General features: G+C 45.1%; 1 protein-coding gene across 1 annotated transcript in view; it reads right to left on the reverse strand.

The window, feature by feature from the left end:
- Window positions 1-1,031: 1,031 nt before the first annotated feature.
- The window catches only part of LOC115467300 (activating signal cointegrator 1 complex subunit 3-like), a 689,265-nt gene continuing 670,708 nt past the window's right edge, over window positions 1,032-19,588 (reverse strand). Inside the window, 6 exon segments of the mRNA XM_030199160.1 lie at window positions 1,032-2,257; window positions 3,294-3,377; window positions 3,379-3,467; window positions 8,134-8,256; window positions 8,259-8,342; window positions 17,727-17,877. Coding sequence (XP_030055020.1) covers window positions 2,110-2,257; window positions 3,294-3,377; window positions 3,379-3,467; window positions 8,134-8,256; window positions 8,259-8,342; window positions 17,727-17,877 — 679 coding nt within the window. The 3' untranslated portion in view covers window positions 1,032-2,109.

Consider the following 19,588-nt stretch of genomic DNA (forward strand, 5'->3'; position numbering starts at 1 on the left):
CACACGCCAAGGCCACTTTTCACTGCAGTTTGGTAAATAAAGCGCCTATGTGCTTTGTTTTCAACAAAAAGCAGGTGCAAATCAGCAGCGGTATCTTTTCCCAAGGCAAATCTCAAAGGGAAATTATGTTCAGACAGGTACAAAGCCCATGTACAAAAGTACCTGCACACTGTGTATTGCCTCACTGATGGTTGTAGCGGCTCTGACCAGAAAAGTTAACCCTAGACATTTCCTGTAGAGTAATAAGAGATGAGAGAATGTCCCTGATCAGAATGAATTTTAGACTTTTCTATTCACTCCTTCTTTTTAATTTTTCCTATTTTTACCTGCAGCAAGAAGCGTTCTTCCAGAAATATAAGTGCATGTGAATTCCTGAAAATTCAGGTGATTTTGCATGCTATGAGCTGACTTGTGCAAATTTACTGGATAATGCACTACCCATTTATGCCTATTTTTAGAGCTGGTCTAAGGAAGTTTGCAATCTGACTTTTGTTACAAATAAAATCAATACGGACGTGCCAAAATATTTTTGTATAATATCAAACATAAAGTGTGTTCTGTGCTTAGGAATCATATCTTAGCAGCAAATTGGTTATACTATAATGTTTAAGGCTGCAAACGTTTTTTTCTGCTGGGAGTCCTTTCGGATACCCATTAGAATCAACATCTTGAAACAAAATACAAAAGAAAACAATACAATGTCAGACTGTCATAGGATCTAGAGTTGTATATGGGGGGAAAAAGCGAAGATACTTACCTTTAGCAGGTATTCTCCGAGGACAGCAGGCCGATTGTTCTCACATGTGGGTCGACGTCCGAGCGGCCCGGGAATCGGAAATTTTGCAAGCAAATAAACAAAAGGTTTTGCCAGAGAGTTCTGGCGCGCGAATCGCGCTCACCACACATGCGTGGATGACTTCCCGCCCACCGCACGAGCATGCTACCTCAGTTTAATCAAAAAGCATAAAAAGAAGCAAACAAACAACTCCAAAGGTGAGGCGGGCGGGTTTGTGAGAACAATCAGCCTGCTGTCCTCGGAGAATACCTGTATAGGTAAGTATCTTCACTTTCTCCGAGGAAAAACGGCCTTGGCGAAATCAAATGACGCGATTGTGCCAGAAAGAGGAGGCACAAAAAGGGAATAACCCCGACCGCGCAGCCAAAGGCCGGTCGCGTCAAAAAAGAAAAGAAACTTTAAAGACGAACAACAAGAAACAAGAAAACTACGGGAAACTACTCAAATATTTTTTTTTTTTTGTAAAAAGTAGAAATAAAGAAATAAAGCAAAACTAAATTGCGTACTTCTCTTCCTGGGCCTGAAAGGAGCGCGGAGGAAACACTGCCGCACCTTGCCGTGAAGAAAAAAGAACTGAGGTAGCACGCTCATGCGGCGGGCGGGAAGTCGTCCGCACATGCGTGGTGAGCGCGATTCGCGCGCCAGAACTCTCTCACAAAACTTGTATTTATTTTGCTTGCAAAATTTCCGATTCCTGGGCCGCCGTGGACGCCGACCCACGTGAGAACAAGCAGCCTGCTTGGAGAATGCAACTTTTGTAGTCTGCCAAGCACAAATGACGTTTCTGCATTTGGAACGTTGTAAAATTCTGGAACTTCAACAACAGAAAAGGGAACTCGATTCCACAAACCAGCACCCCCAGCTATCACGCATGACAGATGCTCGTCATGTCTCGTTCTACATTTTGCCAAAAAAATGAACCTTCCCCAACTATGCATGTAAACAAAACTGTGTTGTGCTTATCAGCTATTTACTTCTCTCTTTATATTATCCTTAGGATACACAATTGAAAAAAAAAAATCAATTACTTTCTTGTTTGATCCCTCAAAAATACAGTTTTGGCATGTACATAAATAGAGAGAAAGCCTGCTTTTACAACTATAGATATTTACAAGGAAGAAATTACAAAAGGCAACATTTGTATAAGGCCAGTATGGCTAACCCGATGGCATTCTGAGTTGATACAACAGCCATTTTCCATTTGCTAGGTGTCTTGAGGTTTGAAGTTGATTTAAATGAGGCAAATACATAATGTCTGTGCTGTTCACAGAGCCAACTGGCCACACTTTCCCAGCTGAATTGCTCAGATCTGGTTACTTCACTGCCAGGTCACTCAAGGCATCAGAGACCTCGGCATTAACCTGTGCTGAGATATTGGCTGGTATGACATTCAGGTAGATATCATACTGTTGGTCCATACCAAGATAGCTGTCACTCATCAAATACAATGTGTAGATGTATCTGGGGGAGAGAAAAAAAAAAACAACCCAGAGTAACAGTTAAATATTCAGTTTTTAAAAAAGCAGAATCATTCATTGCATTATTTTCTAACCTAAAAGCCTCATTTAATAATGCGATTTAATGCAAGCTACACATACGTCACTAAAGAAGAAGCCTTGGGCTCTGTCCTTCAGGAGGATGCATGCTGCATTTCCTGAACAGGTTTGGGAAGCCCTGCTCTTGACAATAGCTGATGCTCCCTTCCCCCTCCCTCGGAGCTCTGAGTATGGTTTGGTTTCCATGTTCATTATTTTAGGATTGTTCAATCAATTTTACAATGGTTTGCGTGCTGTGTATTACTCTCTGAAGGGCCTAAGAACAGAAGATGGTAGTATAGAGTCTCAATATTTTAAGGGAACAAACTTGTGAGATGATGCATGATTTCATTTAACTGTATGAAGAAAAACGTAACAGTTCTTAGTATCTCCGAAACTTCTGACTATGCAGCAGTGGTGTAGCCACTGGTGGACTCGGGGTGAGCAGCAGCCCACCCAGTAGCACAGCACATCCTTGATGCATCCCAAGCCCCACCAGTTGAAGACATCCTCTGCTGGAAGACGTGAACACTGGTGAAGTTGGTGGCACGCTCCCAGTCACCTATGCTGTACCCTCCTCACATGCTCAGTTCAAGGGCATCAACTGGGGGGGGGGGGGTGCTTGTATCAGAGGCTATAAAGCCCGTCGCCTTCATCAGTGTTCTGATGGCTCGGAGAATTCCAGCAGAAGGCATCTTCAGCTGGCAGGGCTTGGGGATCTCGTTAGACAAGGTACTAATTTTCAATGTGTGGGGGCCCCCTCTGTAAGGAAATGTGTGAGCCCATCCAATCCATCCCTGGGCCCACCCAGATATTCACTTCTGGCTATGCTACTGCTGTACAGAATCAAGTATATACTATCATAGGAACCTTTGTTACAAAATATCATGAAAATTTGAAATGTGCTCATGTTGCTACCTTAACTAATAATGAAAGAAGCCCTACGGAATATTTAGTCTCACCTTCCAGGATTTTCAGGAGTATAAAATGCCACGGACACCATGCTCCGCCTTCGAACATATCCTACTCTTTTAGTGCAACCAATTCTTTTTATCAATTTCTCCCAGTATCAAAAACCAGCCTTCATCTTTGGCCTTGGGAAACCGAGGAGCAACTGCTTTGCTGTCTTGTTTTCCCTATAAAATAGAGAACAAGGATGAAACTAAGACAGAACACACTTGCCTGCCTTTAACAAGTATTCTCCGAGAACAGCAGGATATCAGTCGTCACAAGCAGGCAACAGCATCAAATGGAACCCAGGCCCAAAAGGACCAGCTTAAACTCAGTGCATTTTTTCCAGAGAAAAAGGTGCTGGTATTCAAATGCCAGGCCACCTTTCAGGGGTGGGGTGATCACTGAGGGACCCACCCCACAATAACCAGGCCCCAGTGGCGTTCCTGGGGGGGCTGACACCCGGGGCGGATCGCCGATGCGCCCCGCCCCCCGGGTGCAGCGCCCCCCTAGGCGAAAGAAACCTCCCCGTGTGCAGCACGATCCCCCGGCGAAAGAACCCCCCCTAGGTGCATGCCGCGCGCCTGCTGGCTCTTCGTTTTCATGCTCCCTTTGCCCCGGAACAGGAAGTAACCTGTTCCGGGGCAGAGGGAGCATGAAAACGAAGAGCTGGCAGGCGCGCGGCACCACCCCCCCCCCACCGGCGTGCACCCGGGGCGGACCGCCCCCATCGCCCCTCCTCCTTGGTACGCCACTGCCAGGCCCCCTGCAACCAGTCACAGAATCTATGACAAGGCAGAATTGGTATGTAGGGCCTGAGCTCTTTCATTAAAACGTGGGGACTATGGGTCAATTTTAGCAGACAATGGAAAAGGTGCCGGTACTCAGTACCCCCTCAAAAAAAGCCCTGGGTAAACTGTGCAGTCATCAATGGAGGCAGTTTCTGGAGGTGGCGAAGAACAGCTACAGTCAAAGCCAAAACTCTAGGTACTGATAGTCACACAAACTCAAAGAACAGTGTGTGTACATTGACTTGCAGGAAGGGTGGGGAGATTTCTGTTCATCCACTTCCTAGGTGGAAAGATTTTCGAAACTGCCTTCATTACATAAAACAAAATGTAACGCACAACTATGCATTTTTACAGGCTTGTTCTGGGAAGGGTGGTGTTAGATTGTGATTGTTGAGTTTAATTATTAAACTCTTCCCTGGGGAAAAGGCCTAACAACCTAAAAGTAATTGGGAGGACCCTAAGGTTCACCTAACTGAATATGGCACTTTATACTGGCTCAAGATGAGTTATAGCATTACAAAAATAATATTAATAAGTAAACAAGTCAAACAAATGAAAAAAACAATTATAAAAAGTAGAAATTGCAAAAAACAAAATAAAGAAAATATTAATAAAACGTTCAGATCAGACTGGATCAATAAAGGGACATCAAATATGTTCTTTATTATTTATTTAAGCACTTTCCATTTTGTGTGTGTGTCCAAAAGATGCAGTACAAAATGTTTTTCTATTTTCTACTGTGTGGCGTTTACCCGGCGGTAATCGGCAGTTTACACTCGCTGGCCGCTTACTGCCCGGTTAGCGCGTGAGACCTTACCACTAAGTCAATGGGTAGCGGTAAGGTCTCAGGCTGAAAATGGCCGAGGCGCTGGATTTAATTTTGCTGTACGTCCATTTTTGGCCCACAAAAAAAACAGCCTTTTTTCCCAGGCGCGCTGAAAAAATGGACCTGCGCATGTACAAAAACATGCGCCTACACCAGCGCAAGCCACTTTTCGGCACACCTTAGTGAGACAGATGTGGGGAAGCCACTGATTACCCTGGGATTGGTAGCATAGAATGTTGCTACTATTTGAGTTTCTACCAGGTACTTGTGACCTGGACTGACCACTGGGCTAGATGGACCATGGGTCTGACCCAGTATGGCTATTCTTATGTTCTTCTGTAGTAAGCAGAGGTGTAGCTAGGTGGGGCCACGGGGGCATAGGCCCCTGCAGATTTAGAGCTGTTCCCCCCCTGCTTTTCACCCCCCCTGTCACATTCAACCCCCTCCCGCCGCTGCCGTCAGGTACCTTTGCCGGCGGGTGTCCCTAACCTCCGCCAACTGAAGTCCTCTTCAGTGCCGGTCTCCAGTGCGTTGCTGATCTGCATTCTGTTTTTGTGAGTCCTGATGTCCTGCAGAAACAGAATCCAGACCAGCGAACGTGCTGGACTCGGAGATTGGCGCTGAAGGGGACTTCGGCTGGCGGGGGTTTGGGACCACCGCCAGCAAAGGTACCTGGCGGTGGTGGGGGAGAGTTGGCGGCGGTGGGAGGGGGGTCGAAAGGGGCAAGGGAGGGGCACCGGCGCTGGGGGGGCGTCAAAAGTGGCGGGGGGGGGGTGGTGCCGGAGGGGGCTAAAATGTGCCCCCTCACCTCGGGATCTGGACCCCCCTCCTGCCAAAGTCTGGCTACGCCCCTTTAGTAAGACAAGCATATGCTGCACTAAAGTATGGAACCTCTCATGAAAGAAAAGACATCAATAAAGAAAAGAATAACCTTCTCCTTGTAAGTACTCAAAAGGAAGAGGGAGAATTCATTAAGAAAATAAGGCTGATATAAATTAAAATTTAAACATGCACTTACAAGCATCACCAACAGAATTAAGGGAAAGGGGATAGGATTTGATATACCTCCTTTCTGTGGTTACAATCAAACCGTTTGTAACGTATTATATACAGATACTTAATTTGTACCTGGGGGTAAATGCAGGTTTAAGTGACTTTCAAACAATACCAAAGAGGAGTGAAGTTCAACAAATTCTTATAACACAAGACTTCACTAGAACAACCGTGTTCAGTATTATAACTTCCATTAATAGTATGTCATACAATTTTTATCCTTTCTGTTCATATATCTAAGAAGCTTATAATTAGAAAGGAAAAAGCCTCAGATGCAGGTTCTCATTCTGACCTGTTTCTCATCAATCATCAGCTTAAAAAAAACTTTCCACCTTCCTTTACATTTTTTTTTAATTTTTGACCCAAAAAAGTAAAAAGAGAACTCTTTGCACTTAACTTATCAGCCAGTTATCAAGGCCTCCCCGACGTTGGCCACCGTTTCACAGTTAACTATGGCCCCTCCATGCAGATTCCATCTTTCTTGGAGGCCCAGTGCAATTATATATCCTTACTGCTTTTCAGGATTGTGATTACTTTAATGCTTTTCAGAGGCTCCGATGCAATACCAATGCTGTTCTTGGGTTTTAACTCATGTTCCATGAAGGTTGCCCCCAGTGACGTCTTGAAGCACAATGAACTGATGTGGGCAGTGGCGTAGCGAGGGTGGCTGCCACCCGGGGCGGTTCGCTGCTGCGCACTCCCCTGGGTGTAGCATGACATCCTCCTCGGCGTATCATCCAAGCCCCCCATAGTGCATCAACCCCCCCCCCCAGTGCATCAACCAAGCCCCCCACCGAGTGCGTTCTTGCCTGTCGTGTGCACGCCGCTGGGGGGGGGGGGGGGGGGGGTGCTGGTTCCCTGCTCCCTCTGCCCCGGAACAGGAAGTAACCTGTTCCAGGGCAGAGGGAGCAGGGAACCAGTGGAGCCGACACCCCCCCCAAGTGGCGTGCACCCGGGGCGGACCGCCCCCACCGCCCTGCTCTTGCTACGCCACTGGTTGTGGGCTATAGCCACAGCTCTGGAATTACCGATATGATTTACAAGAATAACTCAGCAGCAACTACTTTTACTGCTCTCACAGAAAAGAAAATGTATTACCTGTCCTTGTGGAGAATCTAAGCTAACAATTTACACGATAGCGGACATTTTAGAAGTCCTGTTCAAGTTTTAGACATGCATAAACTGGCATCGAGATGTGTATTGCAAACATGTCGAAGTACTAATTTTAGAAAGTCGGGATATACATATCCAAAAATGGATACATGCATATGGCAAGTGGGCATGATCTGGGCATGTTTTCAGTGGGACTAAGGCAGGGTGAAAAGATGCACATGCAATCCCTACTTCAGAAGGGAACGCAGATTTATTTCAACTACATCAATGTTGAGGTTTACACCTGTCCCCAAGGACTTCAAGGTTATAGAAAACTGCTCATTTTGTACAAAACTCCATTGGAGGAATTAGGGGTGGTTACCCACTTAATCCAACCAAGAAAAGAATGAGGTGGATCCAAACAGGATTTGTTTGACCCCTGAGGTAGGCCTTTGTGCCGAAACACGGCCGTGTTGGGTCGTTTCTATGACTTTTACAATAAAGGCTTTTTTATTTTTTTTAATCCTCTTTATTTATTTTATTTATTTATTGCATTTGTATCCCACTTCTTTGCAGGCTCAATGGATCCGCCTCACTCTTTTCTTTGTTTGCTCATGTTTGTGTGAGGTTTCTTTCCTCCTTTTTTGTCCCGTTACCCACTTAATCCCCCTGTGTTTTTTTGTACCAGTGAAATTTGATATTGGCAAATATTATTGAGTCCTGTAACAAGTTTGGTGAAACACGAAAGTGTAAATTCCTAAAATGGCTGACATACATGTGTATGTCCCAAAGTACTGACATACACATGTTTATGGTGCTATGTTGACTCTTGTAAAACAGGTAACTTCCACTACACGTAACTGGCGCATACATGTCCATCCCGGGATATATTTTAGGACAGGCTCTGTGTTGGCTGATCCTGTTCTAAAAATTAGCAGAGTTTGAGACGCCCTGACCTGGACATCGTAATCCTGATTTGTGTGTTCTATCTAAAATATGCCTCCACATAATGCAAGTAACAGAATATCAGTTTGAACTAGTTATTACTCTTTCACGAACAGTTAAGGTATCAGGGAGCAAACAACATACCTTCTGTTGGCCCATGTGAATTCTTTGCATGTTGACTTGGAGGACATACTCTTGATCAGCATGTAGCCTGATCCACTTAGATTCATCCCGCATGCCTTTAACCAACATCGGGACTGGTACTTCATTCTGTCCTTAGCAGAATCATCCCACCAACCTTTAATGCTTAAACTAATCTCTACTACTGGCAGGTGGGACAGAAAATTCCAAGCCTGTGATGGAGAGAAAAGGCATTTTTACCTGAAATGCATTGGCTAAGAATCCAAAGAATCCAAAGAACCCAACTCCCTTCTGTAGTATAAATAATATGATATGACTGAAGAGAGAGTTTAGCCTCATGACATCTTTCACTCCTGAAGAGTAATAACACACATGAAAATACACCAGCTGGAATACAATTTTTGTACAGTTCCTGTTGAAAGAATAAGTACATTGAATGATAAAACTCATAGCTGGATGAGTTGGTTGTCTTTATGTCATCACCATGTTAACCGGATTATTGGACTAAGTGTAGGAGAGTGTGGTAGCCGTGTTAGTCCACTCTTGAGGTTATCAATAGAAATCAAACAAAATAAAACATGGAAAAGAAAATAAGATGATACCTTTTTTATTGGACATAACTTAATGCATTTCTTGATTAGCTTTCGAAGGTTGCCCTTCTTCGTCAGATCGGAAATAAGCAAATGTGCTAGCTGACAGTGTATATAAGTGAAAACATTCAAGCATTACTATGACAGTCTGACAGGGTGGGAGGATGGGGGTGGGTCAGAGGTATGCATGGGGACATCAAAGCATATCATTGATATTCTAACAGGATAGGTGTGGATAGGTGAGGGGAGGGTGATCAACAGAGAAATACAGGGCTAGGAACCCCAGATCCTTGTTAAGTCCTTTCTGGTGGGTGTTAAAATATTCAATCATTCTGACTTCAAAGGTCTTACGTTCTTGTATGGTTTTAAAGTTACCTTTCAGGATTCTCACTGTGAAGTCACTGGTACAGTGTCCTGGTCCTGTAAAATGCTGACCAACAGGGGTGGGAGCCCTACTGGCACCAGTATTGTTCATGTGATGTCTATGTAAATTGAATCTTGTCTTAAGCATCTGGCCTGTTTCTCCAGTATAGCATCCTTCGTTACATTTTTTACACTGAATGATATATACCACATTGGAGGATGAGCAAGTGAAAGATTCCTTTATGTTGAATATCTTTCCTTTGTGGATGACTGTGGGGTCCTGTGAAATATTTTGGCATAGTTTGCAACTGGATAAATTACAGGGAAGTGTGCCCTTCTGTTCTTTTTCAGTCTGTGATGGAAGTTTACTTCTGATTAGCTTGTGTTTTAAGTTGGGTGGCTGTCGGAAGGCCAGTACTAGTTGGGATGGGAATATCTGTAACTATACAGAAATTAACTAAGAAAAGGGACTGTTATTGTATACTATTCCTCCAGAGACTATATAACAAAAATTCAAATAAGAATAGGTATATATTTTTATCTGAACTTACTATTATTGATAAATATTTTGTTCTAGCTCATTAGAGATTGTAAACAAATATGTCTTATACATGTGCCAATTAATCTCTGCAGAACAATGGTTATTACATTACACAAATTACAGTTATTACATAATCCTTTTCTTTTCAACATAGTATAAACCGTTATCTCCTGTTCAAAAGTCCATGCAGTCAAAGAATAATGCAGAAGTTCATGTATTCAAAAGGTAATGCTAGTTCCGTTGTACCGTGTTAATTCACTCCGAGTTTATCCTTGTTCAACCAATTGCGTTGATTGGATAATTAAATCAAAAATAGTATCCACAAATTTCTTTCAGTAATCTGTATACAAGAAAGTTCTTGCAGCTCTACACAGTGCTGTTTCGCCGTTGGCCGTCCTCAGGAGCTGTTATAGATCGCTACAATATAGCGGCTTAACAAAAAGGGCCCCATAGATAGATATACATACACACCGCACATACAGATATATTAGTCTTGCATGATTGAACATTTTTAACTGAGATCAAGATTCCTATTATATCTCTGATATCAACTAACGGCACTAACATAGTAACATAGTAGATGATGGCAGAAAAAGACCTTTATGGTCCATCCAGTCTGCCCAACAAGATAAACTCTTATGTGCTACTTTTTATTTGTACCTGTCCTCTTCAGGGCACAGACCGTATAAATCTGCCCGCACTATCCCACCTCCCAACCACCAGCCCCATCTCCCACCAGTTGGCTCTGGCATAGACGTATAAGTCTGCCCATCACTATCCCCTCCTCTGAACACCAGTCCCGCAGGATAGGTGTGGATAGGTGAGGGGTTCCTAGCCCAATATAAACCATAAAGCTGTATGTCTCTGTTGATCACCCCACCCCTCACCTATCCACACCCATCCTGTTAGAATATCAATGATATGCTTTGATGTCCCCATGCATACCTCCGACCCCCCCCCCATCCTCCCACCCTGTCAGACTGTCATAGTAATGCTTGAAGTTTTCACTTATATACACTGTCAGCATTTTACGGACCAGGACACTGTACCGGTGACTTCACAGTGAGAATCCTGAAAGGTAACTTTAAAACCATACAAGAACGTAAGACCTTTGAAGTCAGAATGATTGAATATTTTAACACCCACAGAAAGGACTAAGGAGGATCTGGGTTCCTAGCCCATTATAAACCATAAAGCTGTATGTCTCTGTTGATCACCCTCCCCTCCCCTCACCTATCCACACCCAATCCTGTTAGAATATCAATGATATGCTTTGATGTCCCCATTCATACCTCGACCCACCCCATCCTCCCACCCTGTCAGACTGTCATAGTAATGCTTGAATGTTTTCACTTATATACACTGTTAGCTAGCACATTTGCTTATTTCCGATCTGACGAAGAAGGGCAACCTTCGAAAGCTAATCAAGAAATGTATGAAGTTATGTCCAATAAAAAAGGTATCATCTTATTTTCTTTTCCATGTTTTATTTTGTTTGATTTCTATAGATTCTACATGGAATGTTGCTATTCCACTAGCAACATTCCATGTAGAAGTCGGCCCTTGTAGATCACCAATGTGGCCGCGCAGGCTTCTACATGGAATGTTGCTAGTGGAATAGCAACATTCCACGTAGAATCTCCAATAGTAGCAACATTCCATGTAGAATCTCCAATGGTATCTATTTTACTGTCATAGTTATGCTTGAATGTTTTTATACTCTGTCAGCTAGCACATTTGCTTATTTCCGATCTGACGAAGAAGGGCAACCTTCGAAAGCTAATCAAGAAATGTATTAAGTTATGTCCAATAAAAAGGTATCATCTTATTTTCTTTTCCATGTTTTATTTTGTTTGATTTCTATAGATTCTACATGGAATGTTGCTATTCCACTAGCAACATTCCATGTAGAAGGCGGCCCTTGTAGATCACCAATGTGGCCGCGCAGGCTTCTGCTTCTGTGAGTCTGATGTCCTGCACGTACGTGCAGGACGTCAGACTCACAGAAACAGAAGCCTGCGCAGCCTTCTACATGGAATGTTGCTAGTGGAATAGCAACATTCCATGTAGAATCTCCAATAGTAGCAACATTCCATGTAGAATCTCCAATAGTATCTATTTTACTGTCATAGTAATGCTTGAATGTTTTCACTTATATACACTGTCAGCTAGCACATTTGCTTATTTCCGATCTGACGAAGAAGGGCAACCTTCGAAAGCTAATCAAGAAATGTATTATGTCCAATAAAAAAGGTATCATCTTATTTTCTTTTCCATGTTTTATTTGGTTTGATTTCTATTGATAACCTTAAGAGTGGACTAACACGGCTACCACACTCCTCTACTGTATAGTTACTAAAATAGGGCCGAGAAATGTAAAGCCAGTGAAGTGTGGCGAAGCATTTTTCTGTGTAAGGTAAGAAAGGACCTTTTGCATAATGCAGTACCAATAGGAGAACTCGCACTGCTTCTGTCTGGCAAACACGCTGTTTAAGAGTAAACCAAGAGAAGATTTAAAATGTATACATCTGTGTTTAGAGAAACCCAGAATCTCTTTACAGCTGATGCCTATTGAGCACATATGTAAAAAACCTAAAACATAAGCTATTTTTGTGGAAACTGCAAAGACATTTCAATACCAGCCAAACATATTTATCTGAGGATTAATCTTCATCTATTGAATCAGATGAGAACACGTCCATGCATAGAATTATTTAATTAGCAGGCCAAATCCTCTGCCAGTCAGCAGCCCTTCCAGGCATACTGATGCGGCGGTGCAAGCAAATCTCACAGTAGCACTGCTTTTTCTCATTACTGCTGCAATTAGCACTTAAATTGATGCTTTAAAATTACTAATTTTGGAATAATTCAGGATTTTTTTAATGTTACCTGGGATCGCCTTGATGCAGAGAAGATACCAGATTGCTACGTAAATTGAAGCACTTTGAGCCAAACAAACCATCATCATATCAGACCGAGCCAATTTACATTTGGTTTTAAGGATAACAGAATGGCAATTTATGCAAATAAAATTAGTTTACTTCTGAGTTCTCCCTGAACTAATTATAACAATGTTCTTTTAATTTTCATCACATTCAAAACTTGTACTCAGCGCAATTTCTATTACGTTTAAAAACTTGCCGTTAAGGGAAACCTTGTTGCAACTTAAACGAATTGTTCTATACAAAATTTTGATGACAAATATGTATGTCCATTGTGTCTTATTTTAAATGTTTTTCATTCTCCTGATTTAGATTTTGCAGAATTAGGTTAAGAAAAATGAAGATGCAACTCAGAAGTCTTTTTTTAACCATTCAGGGACAAAACCTAGATCCCATCAGCCCAAATAAATTACTGGAAATTGATCGGGTTTGCTCTCAGTTATAGGGAAGAGGTGCCTATAGTCTAAATATTATGTGCACTACTTCAGACAACATTTTATACTAGTAACGAAGGCCCGTTTCAAATCGCAATGAAACGGGTGCTAGCAAGGCTCCCCTCCGTCTCTTTGTGTCTCCGTGTGTCGCCGGCCCCCCTGCAGCCTCCATGCGAATGTGGTGTGACCCTGGCCCTTTTGGCACGCCCCCCAGCGTCCGTGACCGTTCCGTTCCCCCTGATGTGTGTGTTGCCAGTGCACCCCCTTCCACCCCCCACCGATGTCGTCGCTGCCGCGCTCCCTCCCTCTCCGAAGGCCCCCCCCACCCCACTGACCTGCCGAAGTAACGTGTGCTCCGCCCTCGACGTCATCGTGTTTTGACGCGAGGGCGGAGCAGAGCTACAGTGCAGTACAACGTTGGAGCTGAGAATGTGCTCCGCCCTCAACGTCATAACGTTTGACGCGAGGGCGGGGCCCACAGACTTTGATTTTGTGTGGCTTCAGAGCTTCGAACTTACGAACCTGGCTTCAGTGACGTCAGTGCAAATAGAACGTTGAGGGTGAGTTTTATATATTTAGATGTTAAACAAGATTACATTTTTTTGGACGGTGCAGTTTTTATGTTAAAGGGACAGGTACTCTTTCTGCAGCAAGCACAGCACATTTCAGTACCAGCGATCAAATGTAAAATCTAGTTTAAGGACGTAGGTACAGTAGAATACACACCAAGATATTTGTTTATCACAAGTTAACATGAAAATACTGTGACACTTACGGCCCAATGATCAATTCCCTGCACTGTTCCAAAACAGCGCCTTAAAATAGCACCAGAACAGCGTGGGGAATTAACTAACCAATGGTCAGTGCTAATAATATACTAATTTAGGTGCGTTATTAGCGTTGATCATCAGGAGAAAAGTGCAGGAGGATTGTGCCTGGGCATGCGCTCAGCTACAATCCTCCTGCACTTGTTTGATAGGTCTGGGCTGTCAAAAGCCTGGACTTGTCAAACACAGGAGATGGGGGTCCATGGGACCCCGGACCCCCCCAATTGCTGAGGCCCTGGTGACGTAGTGCCCTCCCCCACAAGCTCCCCCCTGCCTGAACAGCAACATGGGAGGTTAGAGGTCTGGTGGACTTCCAGCCCTCCCCCCCCCCCGGACACACAAACACACAAAAAATATATATATATCCCTGGTGGCCCAATGGGCTACAAACCCAACCCCTCAACAGCCTTGGTGATCTAGAAGCCCACTCTCCTCCTGCATACTTCCATGTGATGGAGGACGGAGTATCACTCCCTCCACTTCCAGCACCGCCTGCAAAGTTGCAGTGCCTTGCCCAGTGCATCCTGGCATGCGCTGGGTGGGGCTTCCCTATTATATAAGGGTAGGAAAGCCAAGTCCACTGCATCCCAGGATGCATTGGGCAGGACATCGCCATTTTGCAGGCGGCGCTGGAAGAGGAGGGAGTGTTACACTCTCTTCCATCACACGGAAGTATGGGGGGGGGGGGGGGAGAGGGGGCTGCTAGACCACCAGGGTGGGTGGAAGGTTGGGTATGTAGCCCACTGGGCTACCATGGATTTCTTTTTTGGTGGGGGGGGGGGGGATCGGGGGAGGGTTGGGAAGGGGTTGAGGGCACTAGGCCACCACAGCCTCAGCAATTAGGGGGTCCAGGGGTCCAAATGTACCCCCCAGGACTGACAGTGACAGCCTGGGCTGCCTAGCATGGATTGGGGGGGGGGGGGGAGGGAGGGGAAGGAAAAGCCTTAATCCTAACGCCAGGATTAAGGCGCTATTCAGCCCCAACAATCAAAGCGCAGTGCTTTGATCATACAAGTGGAATACTGCAGAGCTCATTTAAATGAGCTCTGCAGTATTCCCTGTGCGCTTGCACTGGACGTCCTCTGATCATGGGTGCTGTGTAAAAGCAGGTGCTAGTCCAGCGCTAGTGGCCTCTAGCACCCACATTTACTTTTGATTATCGGGGCCTTAATGCTGTAATTCGAGGGCAAAATTATAGTTACAGTCCTATACTATGGTATGCTGAAACAATACACTCACACAGATCCCCTGGGAAGGTCTGTGAGGAATTCATTCTAATCTGGTTTCTAAATAAATGGTAATCAACTTAATTTTAAGAATGAATATGGGGCAAAGTGTTGCAACTTCTCATTTAACTGATTTTTGGTCTTGAAAACATTTAGAATTTGCTGTGATTCATAATCTTCTGTTGGATATTTAGTGCATGGTATTGATTTAGAGGATTCTAATAAAATTATAACTGTATGGTAACCATCACTTGCTCTATAATGCCCTGCTTAAATATAGTCTCCTTTTTCAATTTAATATCCTTGTTTGTTTTTTTTTGTGATTAAGCCAGTGATTTAAAAAAAAATGTTTTTGAGGCCCATGGAACAGGATTGCTTGTTAGAATATTCAGAATGAATATGCAGACAATATACTTGAATGTCTTAGACAAAAAATATATGTAAATTCATTTTGTGCATATTTATTATGGACGCTCTGAAAACCAGACCTGTCGTGTAGGCCTCAAAGAACATGGTGAGAACCACCAGTCTACATGACTCAGTAAAAACAGGGTAGAAACTTCAAGAAGTGTATACTTTCTGTGCAGCTGAAGTCCTCAATTAGCTAACATTATCGTCCAATTTGATGAAACCAGCTATACAAAGAAAACATTCTGCATTTTACGACCCGTTCTCTCTGTACAACAGCTGAGTGTATGGTATTGACATGAACCAGTAAACCTAGCAGATGTAAGCTATAAGTTACGGGGATGTGACACATAAGCAGCTCGGTCTCATTTTTATGTTGTGACTTCCTACTCAAGGGACACATTAGGATGCAAAATGAATACCCACTAATAGGTACAAAGCATTTGTACAACCTCATTCTTCAAAACCTCACCTTACCCAGGAGTTGTCTATATTAATCTCTTTGTTGGTCTTATTGTGGAGTTTTTTTTTTTTTTTTCAAAATTTTGCCACTCGGCATACTCTACGATTTTTTGGAATGAAACATATGCACAGTTTGCTACGACTGACCCACAAACCCCTCATTCTCCTGTAACTGCTCACTACGCTGACTGTGCTGTATTTGTAGTTTGGATATATTAGTATAGTGTAAGGAAATAGATCCTGATTTATTGTTACCAAAACATGAAGCAGCCCAGTAGCAACATCAAATGCTTATATTGCCTTAACAATCCTATATAATAATTCTCACCTCCAACATTCTGACTTGCTGCCTGGGACCGTGGCTCATTCCGAATTGGTCTGCTAGGCTCCGTAGATCAGGCTGACATCACCGTAGCCATTATGATGTCAACTTCAGAACCCGGCGGGGGGGGGGGGGGGGGGGGGGAAACATGCCTCACAGCTGATCCATGTCCAGAGGAGGGTCGCTGCACATGGGTGGCTGGAGGGGGGGCAGGGGAGAGAGGAGGGTCGCTGGACATGGGTGGCAGGAGGGGGGGCAGGGGAGAGAGGAGGTTCACTGGACATGGGTGGCTGCAGTGGGCGCAGGGGGAGAGGAGGGTCGCTGGACATGGGTGGTAGGAGGGGGGCAGGGGAGAGAGGAGGTTCGCTGGACATGGGTGGCTGAAGTGGGAGCAGGGAGAGAGGAGGGTCGCTGGACATGGGTGGCTGCAGGGGGAGAGGAGGGTCGCTGGACATAGGTGGCAGGAGGGGGGCAGGGAGAGAGGAGGTTCGCTGGACATGGGTGGCTGCAGTGGGCGCAGGGGAGAGGAGGGTCAATGGACATGGGTGGCTGCAAGGGGAGAGGAGGGTCGCTGGACATGGGTGGCAGGAGGGGGGCAGGGGAGAGAGGAGGTTCGCTGGACATGGGTGGCTGCAGGGGGAGAGGAGGGTCGCTGGACATAGGTGGCAGGAGGGGGGGCAGGGGAGAGAGGAGGTTCACTGGACATGGGTGGCTGCAGTGGGCGCAGGGGGAGAGGAGGGTCAATGGACATGGGTGCCTGCAAGGGGAGAGGAGGGTCGCTGGACATGGGTGGCAGGAGGGGGGCAGGGAGAGAGGAGGTTCGCTGGACATGGGTGGCTGAAGTGGGAGCAGGGGGAGAGGAGGGTCGCTGGACATGGGTGGCTGCAGGTGGAGAGGCGGGTTGCTGGACATAGGTGGCAGGAGGAGGGGGCAGGGGAGAGAGGAGGTTCACTGGACATGGGTGGCTGCAGGGGGGGCAGGGGGAGAGGAAGGTCACTGGACATGGGTGGGAGGAGGGAGGGGCAGGGGAGAGAGGAGGTTCGCTGGACATGGGTGGCTGCAGTGGGCGCAGGGGGAGAGGAGGGTCACTGGACATGGGTGGCTGCAGGGGAGCCGAGGAAAACCTTGCTAGTGCCCGTTTCATTTGTGTCAGAAACGGGCCTTTTTTTACTAGTTCAAAAATGAAACTGAAGAGATGGAATTTCAATTATTTGGTGTGTTTTACCGAATCACTGTTGTTCATAATGCTGATGGTTCACCTGAGCAGGTAGCATTAATAATTCAGCAACACATTGTTAATATTAAAGTGCTTCAACTTCTTCCCAGGTGAACCATTAGCAATATTAACCTCAGCCTTTAATATATTTAACAGAGAAGAGACAAGGAAGCAAACTGGAAGGAGGATTTCAAGCATATGCTATGACGGCAGACACGATCTTTTGATTCCAACAAGCACTAGACGCATGATGGAGACGCATTACCTGCGAAATGTGCCCAGACTGCAATTCACTGCCTACAATGGAAGCAAAAATGTGCTCGTTCCCTTCACAGGCAGCCACCAGCTCGGGAAGACACTCAATGGGACCCTGGTAACCTCTTGGGGGGGATTTCTGTTTTCCTTGGCTCCATTTCCTGATGAGGAAAACAACAACAAAAAAAAAGCACAGCTGTCATGATTCTACAACAGAAGTGAACCAGAGAAGTATTTGCTATGGGGTTTTTAACTATAATGCATAAACTACAAATAAAGGCCAAATTTTTCACAAAACAGAGAATGAAAGAACAGTAGAGTGAAGTGGCTTTCTTCTCATCTTGCAACTCAAATATATTAAAGTCAAGGCAGTATGCAGATTTCATTGTACTTATCTATCAAAGTGAAAAGAATGCTTAACCGTTTATGTGCAATTTGATCTTGCTGGCTTGCTTAGAATATTCCCTAAGGCATTTTTAAATCACTTGAACCATATGAAACTGCATTAATTATGATTATTGTATTTCAGTTCTCTGTTTTACAAGCATACAGCTTATCTCTCTATATAAAAAGCAACACCAACGTTCTATGAAGCCTCCAGCCGGAAGTGTGAAGGGGGCGAGATATCCGGTTTCCCTATGAGTGTCTGCCCCGCCCTCTCTGTAACACAGTCAGTGAAGGAAAACAGCAGGGCACGAAATCAAATCGCTGGCTCTGTAACAGTGAAGGACTCAGAGGGGGGAGGGGAGAGAGGCCAGAGGGCAGGGACACACACACTCCCACATGCACACAGAAGAAAACATTGCTAGCCCCCGTTTCATTTGCATCAGAAACGGGGCTTTTTTTACTAGTATATTAATATATCTTGCAACAATTCCAGTCAGATTTCTGTAATTTTTGTTTCATTGGCCTCCACTTTCCCATGGTCTCCTGCAGCAGGTGCAAAACACGGTGGTAAAGATCACCGAGGAGTCTACTCCTTTGAAAATCCCCATCGGTAGCCTGACACTGGAGCAACAAGTGTTTCCAGTGAAACTGCTATTTCAACAATGACTATAAAATGTGTGACACCTGCCACAGAGTTTGTTCCCTATAGAATCATTGGAAACCAGAGGTGTGACAGCAGGAGAAGGGAGCAAAAGAGGAAAAGGGTCCTCTCTCTTCCGTTCTTCACCGAATCCCTCTCTCCTATCTCCTCTTATTCTCCCTCTTTTGTTTATCAACCAACAGGACACAAATGGTTCATCCTTCATTGCTGCCTGGGGCCTAACTTGCACTTTGAACTGTGCTTAGTGGAAGGTGTGGATGGGCAGGATGAACAGTCTGTGAGGGAGTGGGTGATACATGGTTGGGTTTCCATAGGATCATTCCCTCACCAAGGTTGAAGTTGAACCACCTTATGGCTAGGGTTACCATATGTCCGGATTTACCCGGACATGTCCTCTTTTTGAGGACATGTCCGGGCAACCGGGCGGGTTTTGCCAATCTGCCCGTTTGTCCAGAAATCCGGACAAACGGGCAGATTGCTAGCCTCCCCTCCCCCTTACTTACTACTGCCCTGGTGGTCTAGTTACCTCTTCCACCTTCGGGGCAGGAAAGAGCCCCCTCTTTCCTGCCCGGAGCGCTGCCCCGCATGCATCCCTCCTGTTGCTGATCTCGGCGCTCATTCAAAATGGCCGCCGAGAGTTGACCTCGTGAGACTTCAACTCTCAGCAGCTATTTTGAATCGGCGCAGAGATCACGAACAGGAAGGATGCATGCAGGGCAGCGCTCCGGGTAGGAAAGAGGGGGCTCTTTCCTGCCCTGAAGAGGTCACTAGACTACCAGGGCAGTAGTAAGGTAAGGGGAGGGGGGTGACAGGGAGGGGGAGTG

The sequence above is a fragment of the Microcaecilia unicolor genome, chromosome 3, assembly GCF_901765095.1.
Source record: "Microcaecilia unicolor chromosome 3, aMicUni1.1, whole genome shotgun sequence".
Lineage (NCBI taxonomy): Eukaryota > Metazoa > Chordata > Amphibia > Gymnophiona > Siphonopidae > Microcaecilia > Microcaecilia unicolor.